The sequence below is a fragment of the Homalodisca vitripennis genome, chromosome 4 (genome assembly GCF_021130785.1).
Source record: "Homalodisca vitripennis isolate AUS2020 chromosome 4, UT_GWSS_2.1, whole genome shotgun sequence".
NCBI lineage: Eukaryota > Metazoa > Arthropoda > Insecta > Hemiptera > Cicadellidae > Homalodisca > Homalodisca vitripennis.
In genome coordinates this window covers 125,286,966-125,298,637 of record NC_060210.1, presented here as the reverse complement: position 1 = coordinate 125,298,637, position 11,672 = coordinate 125,286,966, and the positions used below count along the sequence as shown (strand labels likewise).

Genomic DNA, 11,672 nt, shown 5'->3' with positions numbered 1-11,672 from the left:
AATCAGTTATGTTATTTAATTAATTCTGTTAATTTGTTATATTTAGAAAAAATTGGGAAAGCAAAGTTATGAGTGAAAGATTTTACAAAACTGGGACATTGTGTGCCAGGGGAGGAATCCTAAGGTCCATTAGTTTTTTTAGTTTGAGTAATTATCATGTAATATTAAGTAGTATGGGAATTTTGAAGAGAAAATAGGCATATTTGAAGAACGTATTATTTCATCTTTTATCCCTATATCAACACAATTGTAGATAGGAGCTTATAAGTGACAGCGTCAAAAAAATCTAGATAATAACTGTTATATTTATGATTAAATTAAATCTATAAAAGACAAATCTGCTTGTGTTGCGGGTTGAATGCTAGGGGGTGCTAATTCAGAGACTGGGCCATACCCATGCGCTGAATAAGCATCCCTTTGGAATTGGGTGCTTATTCCAGGAGGTGCTAAAGCAGCGTCTCCGATGTCTAGATGGGTGACCGCTGAGCGATTCTGACCTTGCAAGTAGCCCGCCCTTGCACATTAGTGGTGGCTAGAAAGTAACCTTGGACCTGACAGTGAGATTCCAATTAAGAAGGAACAATCGTCCTGGGTCATTCCTATCATAGGCCTTTGCCTTCCCATCACTCCACTACCAGCCGGGATTCTATCCGACTACATAGGACGCAAGCCACTCATCCTTGCCACTGGACCACTCTACATCGTCAGTTGGCTGCTGATCGTCTTCTACCCTTCAGTAACAATGTTGGGAGCAGCTTGGCTCCTGCAAGGCCTCACGATGTGACTCATATTCACCGCTGCTCCCGTGTACTTGGGCGATATTGCTAGCAAAGCCAACAGAGGAGACATCACGAGCACCTTCTTAAACTCGTGGTGGGTGGGATATCTCATCCAGTATCCAGTGAGTCCTTTCCTCAGTTTTTATAACTTCACGTATTTTACGCTCTCTTTGAACATACATTTCATGCTGCTATTCTTCTGGCAGCCTGAGAGTCCTTATTATCACGTGATGTGTGGAGGTATTGGAAAAGCGCGCACCTCATTAACTTGGTTCAGGGACGCAACTTTTGACGAGTTGTAAGAAGAATTAGAAGAGATAAAGAGAAGTGTTGACCTCCTCAGTGGAACTGGAACTATCACTGTTTATGAAACTCAGAAATTCAATATGACCCCTAAACTTCTATTCTACCCGAAGCAGTCACTATATCACTCGGTATTGTAATGTTAATCGGAAGCGTCATCATTTCACAGCTAATATTTCCTATTGTTTAAGACTTCAGTAAAATCTCTTCATTTAGTTGGATTGCTCGAGTTTTCATTCTTATCTGTTCAAGTTTGTGCACTGCAGAGATGTATCCCTTCTATTCTGTATATACTTCAAAACTCTTTAAGTTCTATACCAGAGGGATTGCTTCTTGTATTTGTACCATATTTGTTACAATATTTTTTTAACATCGTTAGTATACATATCAAACCAGTTAATGATTATTTGGGTCTGTATGGCAATGTTTACATTTATTCACTAGTGGTTTTTATAGAGGCATTTACTGTTACTTCAACGCGCCAGAAAGGAAAGGAAAATCTTTTGCTCTACCTATAAGTTTCTCATTTGTGTTTATAATTTTAATTTAATTTCATATAAATGACACATATAAGTTAGGATAATTTCTACTACATTTCTATTACTAGGTCTTTCCATACTCTGTGACTAAATTATCATTAGCCCGTTTCACTCATATAGAAGATACAACGATGAAATATGAACTAAGGTATCTAGAACCAGTGCTGAAGGATTTCTTTAGACGTGTTTTGTATTTGAAACATGTTCTCTCAGTTTATGACCACGTTCAATGGATTAATTTAAATTCACGTACAATTTTATACACTGAAAAATACCACAGGACTGAAATTTCTACAGGCTAGATAATTACATGAGTCGAATATTCCCATACTAGAACATTCACTAAGCTGAACGACTCTAGAGGCTGGACTTTCCAGAAATTATGAACTTTCACAGACCGGAGTACCTTAAAGCTACTATAAGGCCAATGCCTAAAAGCGTTTAAATTTAAACGGTTTGGACGTCTCTAAGGCTGAAATCTTCCGTAGTTATCTTCCTTCTAGAGGCTGTACACTTTCTAAAACCATGAGCTTTGAAACGTGGTAATTAAATTAACCCAACGCCTTGAAATATATTCTGATCAAGCTATACGAGTGTGTTACGTTATTGCCTTTGAGAAATTGAAGGCTCTACAACATATTTTCACGCGTCTGTACTGTATAGTAGCTGTACATAAAATATCTGGCTTACTGATAAACATTGAATAAATTATTCATTCTAACATCTACAATCATTACGCTAATATTGGGTCCACGTATTTTTTAAATGTATTTATTTATTTTTTACTCAATTTCCTCTGGCAAACATTTATATTGAAAAGACCTGTAACAATTTTTCAGGTTCAAATCCTCTTGTATTTTACTAAAAATGTAAAACAAAATTACAAATAACTTATATAATAAATTATTGGTTACATCGATTGGCAGAAAAAGAAGATTTTTATGGAATTATAATATTGTTTCAAATATGATCTTCCTAAATAGTTTAAATAAGTATGTGTGTAAATTTATAAACACGTTAGGCCATGAGTACAAAAACATAGGTGGTGTATCATGGCGAGGCGAGGGGGGAAAATTGTAATTATAAACTAATGTTTGGACTTAACTTATGTAACACTACTGTACAATACTTAATGGTTGTTTATATAAAAAAAAACAACTTTTAGAATTTTCTCTTAAAATACTTGTAATTGAAATTAGTAGTTCATATACGTTTCATAGATTCTTTCGTCAAAAAGCATTTTAAATTGCATTAATAATAATGGAACAAAATATTTTAAGATTATTGAGGTATTGTCCGAGGGAAATTTAGACGAAAAGTTTAAGAAATTCTCTATAATGGAAATTCAATTGAATTAAAATATTTGATCGTGGAATAATTATCCTAATGATGTCATTGTTTTAAGAGAGTAAGCCTACGAAGACAAATAATGTCAGTGAAAATAAATTACTAAAAGCTATTTACAAGAGCAATTACTCTCCTATAATTACACTTCATGAAATGTTGTATTACAGCACAAACATACTGTATTTATGTTCAATTGCAGCAGGTTATATCAGACATTCCAACAAATTCATGGCACTTATAATTGGTGCAAATCCATTCTTTCATATCTCCCACTTGAACACTTCATTGGATGTTAACTCGTGAGATCGATCTCAGGCAATAAATTCAATCTCGCCCAATCCAATTATGGCCAAATATTAACTCATTGGCTGAGCGTTATCTAAGCATATCAATCGAGGGACTGAAAAATTGTATTTCAATCTCTCTGTCGGTCCGTACGATATCTCGAAAACGAAATAACCTAAAGAATTCAAATTTTAAATGTAGGTTTATTTCTATATATGTAACAATGGTGCATGCATGACATTCCAGGAATTTAGGCTGAGCGTTAGTGAACACTTTTAAATTGGTTATAGGTAATCATGATAGCAAAATAAAGTAGAAGAAGAAACAAATTTGTAAACAAACTGAATATAATCATTTGAGATATTTATATGTAACATACCTAACTACCCAAACACGTACAGATTCAGCATAATCTTCTTTCTGGTTACTTGGCGCGTAGCATAGAGTAAAAAGAAAAGTATGTAGACTTTTATTATTTAAACACTGCTATGGAACCCAACTTAATTAACAACAATATGAATGTATAATGTGGCAAGATATTACGAGGAATATTCCATCTGCAGAGTTGAAATATTGTACGATACTGTCATTAAATCCCACCAATCAGTAAGTGCACTCTATTTCATTTTGTTTGCCGGAGGGTGTAAACATTTATCTTCTGAATGACTGTCTGCCTGTCCCTAGTACATCTCTAGAGTTGAAACTTTACAAGTAGTCTCAGTGAAGTCTGTTACTGGACACATGGTACGGCATACCACTACCTTGTTTAGTGGTTTATGAATTGTATTATATGTGTTACGATACGATATACTCGTACTGACTGAATGAACCAACACTACAAATGTCACTGTCAGGAGTGATAGTCATTTTACAGAGGACATTGAAATACTCACAAATAAACAATACTATTAAGAACAAGGCACACTGACTAAGGCATAATATTATAAAACATAAGATGGATAGTACATAGGAAATAATAAAAAAGAAGCCTACAATTGATTTTTTCTTAATTTAAGAGGATAAGAATTATGGAAATAGTGTGATTTATATTCACTAGTGAAACGGCCATGTAATTGCCCGCCCAACCACTAGTGAATGTGAACTGGACTTGGTCTCATATGGAGGGGAATATGAAGATGCAATCGAATTTTGAGTTGAAAGATGTTGTTTATGTTAAATTCAAAGCTATTTAAGACATCTTCTCTAAATACAGAAAAAGTAGAAACATGGTTCATCAAATGCAAAACCAAGCAAGCCCCAAAAATGTTGAAGATTCATAAATGTGAAATGTTTACACAATTTACATGAGTTATAGCTTCAAAGATTGACATTTTTTGTATTCATTTATGACCTAAGAATGCCATATCTTTTTAGTTAAAAACAATTGTGTAAATGTATAAAAAATGTTATGATCACTCTTGTTGGCATTTGAAGTAGGAAGTATTGACAGTTATTAAATCATATCAAAATAAAAACTGCCAAAGATTAATAATTGAAATGTTTACATAATTTAAATAAGTCAAACCAAGAAGTGACATGTTTTGTAACATTTACGACTTAATAGAATTATATTGTATAATGAAATAAAATTTAAGGAATCACACATTTTTAATATGTTTTCTTATCGAAATTACATCTTTTTATGGCCTTACTCAACCCTAAGGTATAACTCATCAGAATATTGTAAAATTGCTTCTCGAAACTCGATGTTCGGATTACACCGTACATTTGATTATATTAACTACATAAGGCAGCCCGAGGAGTCGGTTTTACCTTACCAAAATTTATAGCATTGGATGGGTTATCTCTTGTGTAACCAATATAATCAGACTATCCAATCGCCGTCAATTAACTATCGCACAAATACGGATTATTGTAGAATCCAAGTACTTAAGTCTATAGTTTTTTTTTTTTTATTACACTCTTTTTCATGTATATTCTTAGGTTTCCTTGTATTTGTTGTACACTGTTCGTATGTTTCTGCACTCCTATCCACAAGTGTTCTCCTGATATCACTGTAATCGCCTTGTAAACTACATTTTTATTTACAATTTTAATTTATAATAATATACTTTTTTACAATGTATTAGTACACAACAGGGCTCAATGTGTCAAGAATGTTGAAACCAAAACTTGGTGACCAAAAATGACTGCACAACCTAAAACGACAATGTAAACTGTTTCAGTCAAATTCAGGGAAAGCCTAACTTTGTAATTATTAGAGTACTTCTCTTTAAAAAATGCTAGAATAATCTATGCCTAAAGTATCCGCTATCTGGCCTGGGCAAAGATTGTGTCTTGTGCAACACATTGTGAATACAGATGGCGGTGAAGTGTGGCAAGTCAAGGGGACTTCTCAATCAGTACATAGCTGCTGTCGCAGGTAAACTTTTATTCCAGGTACTTTTCTACTGTTCTACCTTTTAAATAGAAAAACTCTTCACTGCCAGCTATACTGCAGTATATTCCTCTCTACCACTTATATAGACTACCACTCTAGTAAGTTGGTTAGTAAGCAGGCCAGTAACACACCATGGAAATGCTAAAGTTTAAGTGTCAAACATAAATACGTAGGAAAATTAGATTAGGAAAAATTAGACGTATGAAACTGAATTAGATAATTTTAAATTTTTTAATTACAAGTGAGAAAATCATAGATTTATTCCAACGACCAATTATATAATAGTATGTATTATATCAGTAGGGGGAGCTGCACAACAATATCAAAGAGTGTAGAAGAAATAACCCGAGTGTTGAAATGAATTAAATGAAAATGTCTTTATTAGAGGCAAAGTTAGGACTAAAAAGTCCTCTCTACCACTTAACCTCATAAAGAATTAAACTAACACATATAGCCTACATTTATGACTAAAATAAATCCATTTATTTAAATTTTATATTAAATGAAACTTAGCTTTAAAAACAAGCATCTACAATTAATGTAACTTTATACATATTTACACTACTATAACAAGACACTAAATACCCACTATTTAGTGCTACTAAATACTACTACTAGTAATATATTTGTACTATTTTGTCTGTGTGGTGTTGTATAGAGGTTTATATATTTTATATCCAATTAATTTCCTATTCTTCAAAACAAATAAAGCCTAAATTTGTATTTTATTGTCAAATAATACACAAAAGATTATGTTAAAAGATTATTTTAACTACAAAAAACAGTGTTATAATATTAGAATGGGTTAGTGTTTCACATAAGTTAAGTCGCCTCGTTTGACACTTACAAGGGTCGGTTCACCAGGATTGGAGAAGAGATTTATTAGAACCTAATCTGGACTAAGGCATTTGCCGGTTTGCAAATCGAAACGGATAACAAAAACAACAATTGCAAGTTTTATTGTTGCCCTACGGATATTTTGATTTATTCGCGTCTTTTCTAGATCATAATATAGTACAACATCCACACCTCACACCTACTCATTACGTTCAGTGGCCAATTATTTAGAAATCGTCGCTTAAGAAACAATACCGTCCAACATTTTTACCCAAGTCGAATTTATGATAGCGCATTATGTGGGATCTACAGCACAATCGGTTGAAAAGGCCACCTATCTTCTCATAACAGAGTCGTACAAACCAGTACTGCCGTCTTTACAATTCAATAGGGGTTGAAATTGTTTGCGGCAACGAATTGCAACGTTATTATGCTCCCCGTTACAGCAACGTATTATTTCAGCAACTATTGCCGACTGACCGTTGCGTAGGGGCCGTCACATCTTGTAATTGCTCAACGTTGTTTTGACAACGTTTTCTAGTGGCTGTTGTTTCTAGTAACATTATTGAAATACATTTGTTCAAACAAGGACAAAGTTATCGTAATTTCTTATTATAATAAAGTGTTTAAACTTTATAATTAAATCTGCAATCTCGTTATTATAATTTATTTTGAGATACCTACAAGTAGCATTTGCTATAATTAAATACAAACTTTCGAGAAGCAATGTAATATTATTTATCACATAATTATATAACCAAATATGCATTAGAAAAATTAATAAAACTCTGTGGCTTTATGGTATGACTGATTCATACATTCGCATAATTTTATCGTTTGAAATTAATAATACAATTAAAAGCTATTAATATGTCTTTAAAGAACTATTACAATAATTAATCATAATTTGTCATTAGGAAACAATTGTAAACATTTTACACGTGACTTTTTCCAGCTCAAGCGTACCCATGGATACTAGACTAACCGTTAGTCTAGTATCCCTGAGCGTACCGTTGCCGGCAACGAAACGAATGATTTGATTGTTCTTTGACACCCAATTACCTGAATAACAGGGATTTTCTTACAAACATGTTACAGGGTAGCTATTACGTTAAATAACCCCCATCACTACAGTTCACTGGTTCAGCACGCTTCAAGCTTGCGTGTAGAGAGAAGAGTTGCTAGCTGATGTCAGTGGCTACAATTTAGCAATTTTAGCTAATTGGTATTTTACTCAATGACGCGGAAAATTAATAAGAATACCCTGGTATCAAAACATTATTCCAGAATTGTCCTTGTTCCGGTTTCAAACCCTAATCTAATTGTTTTCAGACATTTTTTACATATAATGCTCCAAGATTGTTTAATGTTATTTCCTTTAAAATAGATCATCTAGCACCATTAAATCATTTTTTAAGTTAAAAATGTTTTTATTTCCGTTGGATAATTGCGAGTGCTTTATGTGAATTGTTGAATGAAATAATTAATAATGTGTATATTTTAGTTCGTATTTATTACCTTTTATAGCTAATTCAGATTAATTTTTTTTAATTTTAGCTTTTTTATAGATTTTATATGAATTTCTTATTAATATATTATTTATGTAGCGGTTCAATCCTTCGTTGAGTTTTCTTTTACTACGTTAGTTTAATCTGATGTGCATACTTCGTCGGGCTTTTCCCTATTGGATGGTCCATTTCATTTCACAATTATTGAGTTTTATTTTTGTCGTAAGTTGTTTTTTATAGTTAAGTTTACATTTAGTTTGTTTGAAGATTATCTTATTATTTAATTGTTTTAAGTTTGTAAATATTTCATGATCAATGGTTTTATATTGTTTGATTTTTTTTATTTTGTGTTAGTCTCTTGTAAATTTTATTAGTGCTGTGAAATAAATTCTTTTTGAAATAAAAAAAAAGAAATGAAAATATCTAGCTTTTTAAAAACTGTTTAAACACGAAATTAAAACAGATTAAACTAAAAACCCATACCTTATCTGCCAATATTTTGTTGGCCGACCAGTATTTTGCATTGTCTATTGACATTGACTTTTACGACAAAAATAATTACTTGATAGAAGCGTTACTATCCACACGCGTAGATATCCAGAGTGCTACTAAGTGACTCATCTAATTGTATAAGATATTACTACAAAGTTAGGTAAAGTAACTTTTTTAATTTCCTGTATAGATTGCTCGATATAGCGATCGCCCCTCTAGAGCCAGCTGTAGTAAAATGATTTTGAGTTTTCCCCCAAGAGAACAATGTATGTGCGGTTTTAACATTGCAGTCTTGTTTCTATAATTTATTACGTTAATTTCGCAGTTTATTAAACGTTATTCAGTGAGGTATTTGTATTTTTTCACTTTAGTGTTGTGAAGTTAAATGTATATTTGCTCCTAACCAACTGGAGAATTACACATTAACATGTTATTAAATTCCTCATATTGTAATATAATTGTATATTATTTGAAACATGTAAAGTTTACCACGTTATTTATTGGGTTAGTGTTACATTTCTTACACCATGATATTGTAGGCCTGCAAATATCACATTTGACTTCAAACTGTGATTCTGACGTCTAATTTTAAATTCAAGTCGTGGATTATTATCATACAATAAAGTGTTCGATGTCATTCATTGGCTTGTATCTTTTATAAAATGCTTCATTTACAAAAACGTATCACTATAGCATGAGATTTCAAAAGTGATTTTATGATATATTCTTCCCGAAAAGTTTTACTTTTAAATTCCTTTTAAATTAGTTAAATAGTTGGATTGATAACGACACCAGGTGGCACAATGTTAATTTTGCAATGATTCAAGATAAATAAAGATCTCTAAACGATCCAGCGATAAGTCAAATTTTAATTTACAGTTTTAATCACATTTTTTTTTTAATTTTACATATTTGAACAGTAAGTACGCTAGCAACCATAACAATTCATTTCATTTACTGTACCGAATATTCTGTCAGGATAAAGACAAACACGAATTCCTAACCGAATTAGTTAGTTTTAACCGACTAATTTTCTTATCAACATAGTAATGTTAGATAAACATAGGAAAGACATGCATTGTTTTGCTTGCAAAATATTTATATCCAATGAAACTCGTTATCGGTCAGCTATGCTTTTTATCAGTATAGATAGCAGGTTATCCTGGGGTGAACTACTCCTCAGTGGTGTGACCACCGCCTCATCTCTTTAATAGGGGTGGTGACTTTTACTAATGGTTACTTTTGCAGTCTAAGTTCAAGCCTTGACTTTCTTTGAAAGATTATTTCATTGACAAATTATCTGACAATAAGTTGTTCCTGTTGTTTCAGCATGTTTAAGTGCTGTAAATTCTTCAGCCTGCTTTGGGTGGATCACCCCGATTCTGGACCACCTCCTCGGGCCTGATAGTGAGATTCCGATGACAAGCGCACAAACCTCTTGGGTCATTCCTATCATAGAACTCGGCAATTTCATCACTCCATTGCCAGCCGGTATTCTATCCAACTACATAGGACGCAAACCACTCATCCTTGCCACTGGACCACTCTACATCGTCAGTTGGCTGCTGATCATCTTCCACCCTTCAGTAACAATGTTGGGAGCAGCTCGGCTCCTGCAAGGCCTCACGATGGGACTTACATACACCGCTGCTCCTGTGTACTTGGGCGAAATTGCTAGCAAAGAAAACAGAGGAGCCATCACGAGCATCTTCTTAAACTCGTGGTGGGTGGGATATCTCACCCAGTATGCAGTGGGACCTTTCCTTAGTTTTTATAACTTCACGTATTTCACGCTCTCTTTGAACATACCTTTCATGATTTTATTCCTTTGGCAGCCTGAGAGTCCTTATTATCACGTGATGTGTGGAGATATTGAAAAAGCGCGCACCTCATTAACTTGGTTCAGGGACGCAACATTTGACGAGTTGCAAGAAGAATTAGAAGAGATAAAGAAAAATGTTGAAGCCAACCAGAGATCCGCTGGTTTTCGTGATCTCATTACCTCCTCAGAAGGACGAAAAGGACTCACAATTCTTCTGATGTTAGCAGGAGCTAATATCCTTAGTGGAACCGGAGCTATCACTGTTTATGCAACTCAAATATTCGATAAGACTCCTAATCTTTCTATTCCACCAGATGTAGTCACCATAGTACTCGGTATTGTAATGTTAGTTGGGGGGGTCGTCAGTTCGTTTACCTCAGACTCTCTGGGAAGAAGGCCTTTACTGATCACATCTTGCATTGGAACTTTCATTTCTCAATTTTTCACAGGAACATATTATTACCTATTATTTAATACTTCGGTAGAAGTTTCTTCATTTAGTTGGATTGCTCCAGTTTTGATTCTTATCTACTCTGGTTTATGCACTTCAGGAATGTATCCCTTGTGCTCTGTCTATACTTCGGAACTCTTCAATTCCAACACCAGAGGGATTGCTTCTAGCGTTTGTGCAATATGTGTTACACTCTTTTCTTTGATATCGTTGCTATTATATCAACCAGTTAATGATTATTTAGGATTATATGCAAATTTTTACATCTATGCGATAACTATTTTAGTTGGAGGCACGTACTGTTACTTCAACGCTCCGGAAACGAAAGGAAAGTCTTTTGTACAGATCAGGGAAGAGCTCCTGAAGTTTAAACAATAGAAGTGTTTGTTATATTCGGTTTAATATTTATATATTATTTGAATTACATCGTAACAGTTATTACACGTAATACATGGATATAATCTATTACATGGACTTTTACGTTATTTTGTATTGTAAGTAATTGTTTTTTAATATATACAATTAAAAATAGGTTTTTGTTTTTTACTGTATAGAATGTTTATGACAATCGTTATTTGCTTTTCTACCTAGAACTATATTGAAACTGTATATTGCTTTTGCACAATAAAAATCATAAATATCTTAGTTTTGTGTATTATTTAAATATTACAGTGTGTTGGTTTTCGCTATGAATCTAGAATAATATCGTTTTTCCTACTGAACAAGACAATAAAATAAAATAATTATTTTTAAATAGTAAATACAGAAGTTAATATTAGTTCTTAGACTTACGAAACCATTACCATGACTAACATCTAAATTTTCTATTCATAACACTTTGAAACATTGGTAAAACAATAACAATTTTAAATTAGTTTATAGATATGTAACAAAACTGCAGAGCCAGT

General features: G+C 33.1%; 1 protein-coding gene across 2 annotated transcripts; it reads left to right on the top strand.

Annotated features, from left to right (window-relative positions):
* The first annotated feature begins 5,530 nt into the window (after nucleotides 1-5,530).
* On the top strand, nucleotides 5,531-11,409 carry LOC124360118 (facilitated trehalose transporter Tret1-like). Of its 2 annotated transcripts, none has more exons than XM_046813449.1 (2): nucleotides 5,531-5,636; nucleotides 9,821-11,409. In XM_046813449.1, the coding sequence occupies exons 1-2, from the start codon at nucleotides 5,576-5,578 to the stop codon at nucleotides 11,140-11,142; spliced, it is 1,383 nt and encodes a 460-aa protein (XP_046669405.1). In that variant the 5' UTR covers nucleotides 5,531-5,575; the 3' UTR covers nucleotides 11,143-11,409. The 2 variants fall into 2 exon arrangements, with proteins under 2 accessions (XP_046669405.1, XP_046669406.1); XM_046813450.1 differs by having other exon boundaries at nucleotides 5,601-5,653.
* The last annotated feature ends 263 nt before the right edge of the window (nucleotides 11,410-11,672 follow it).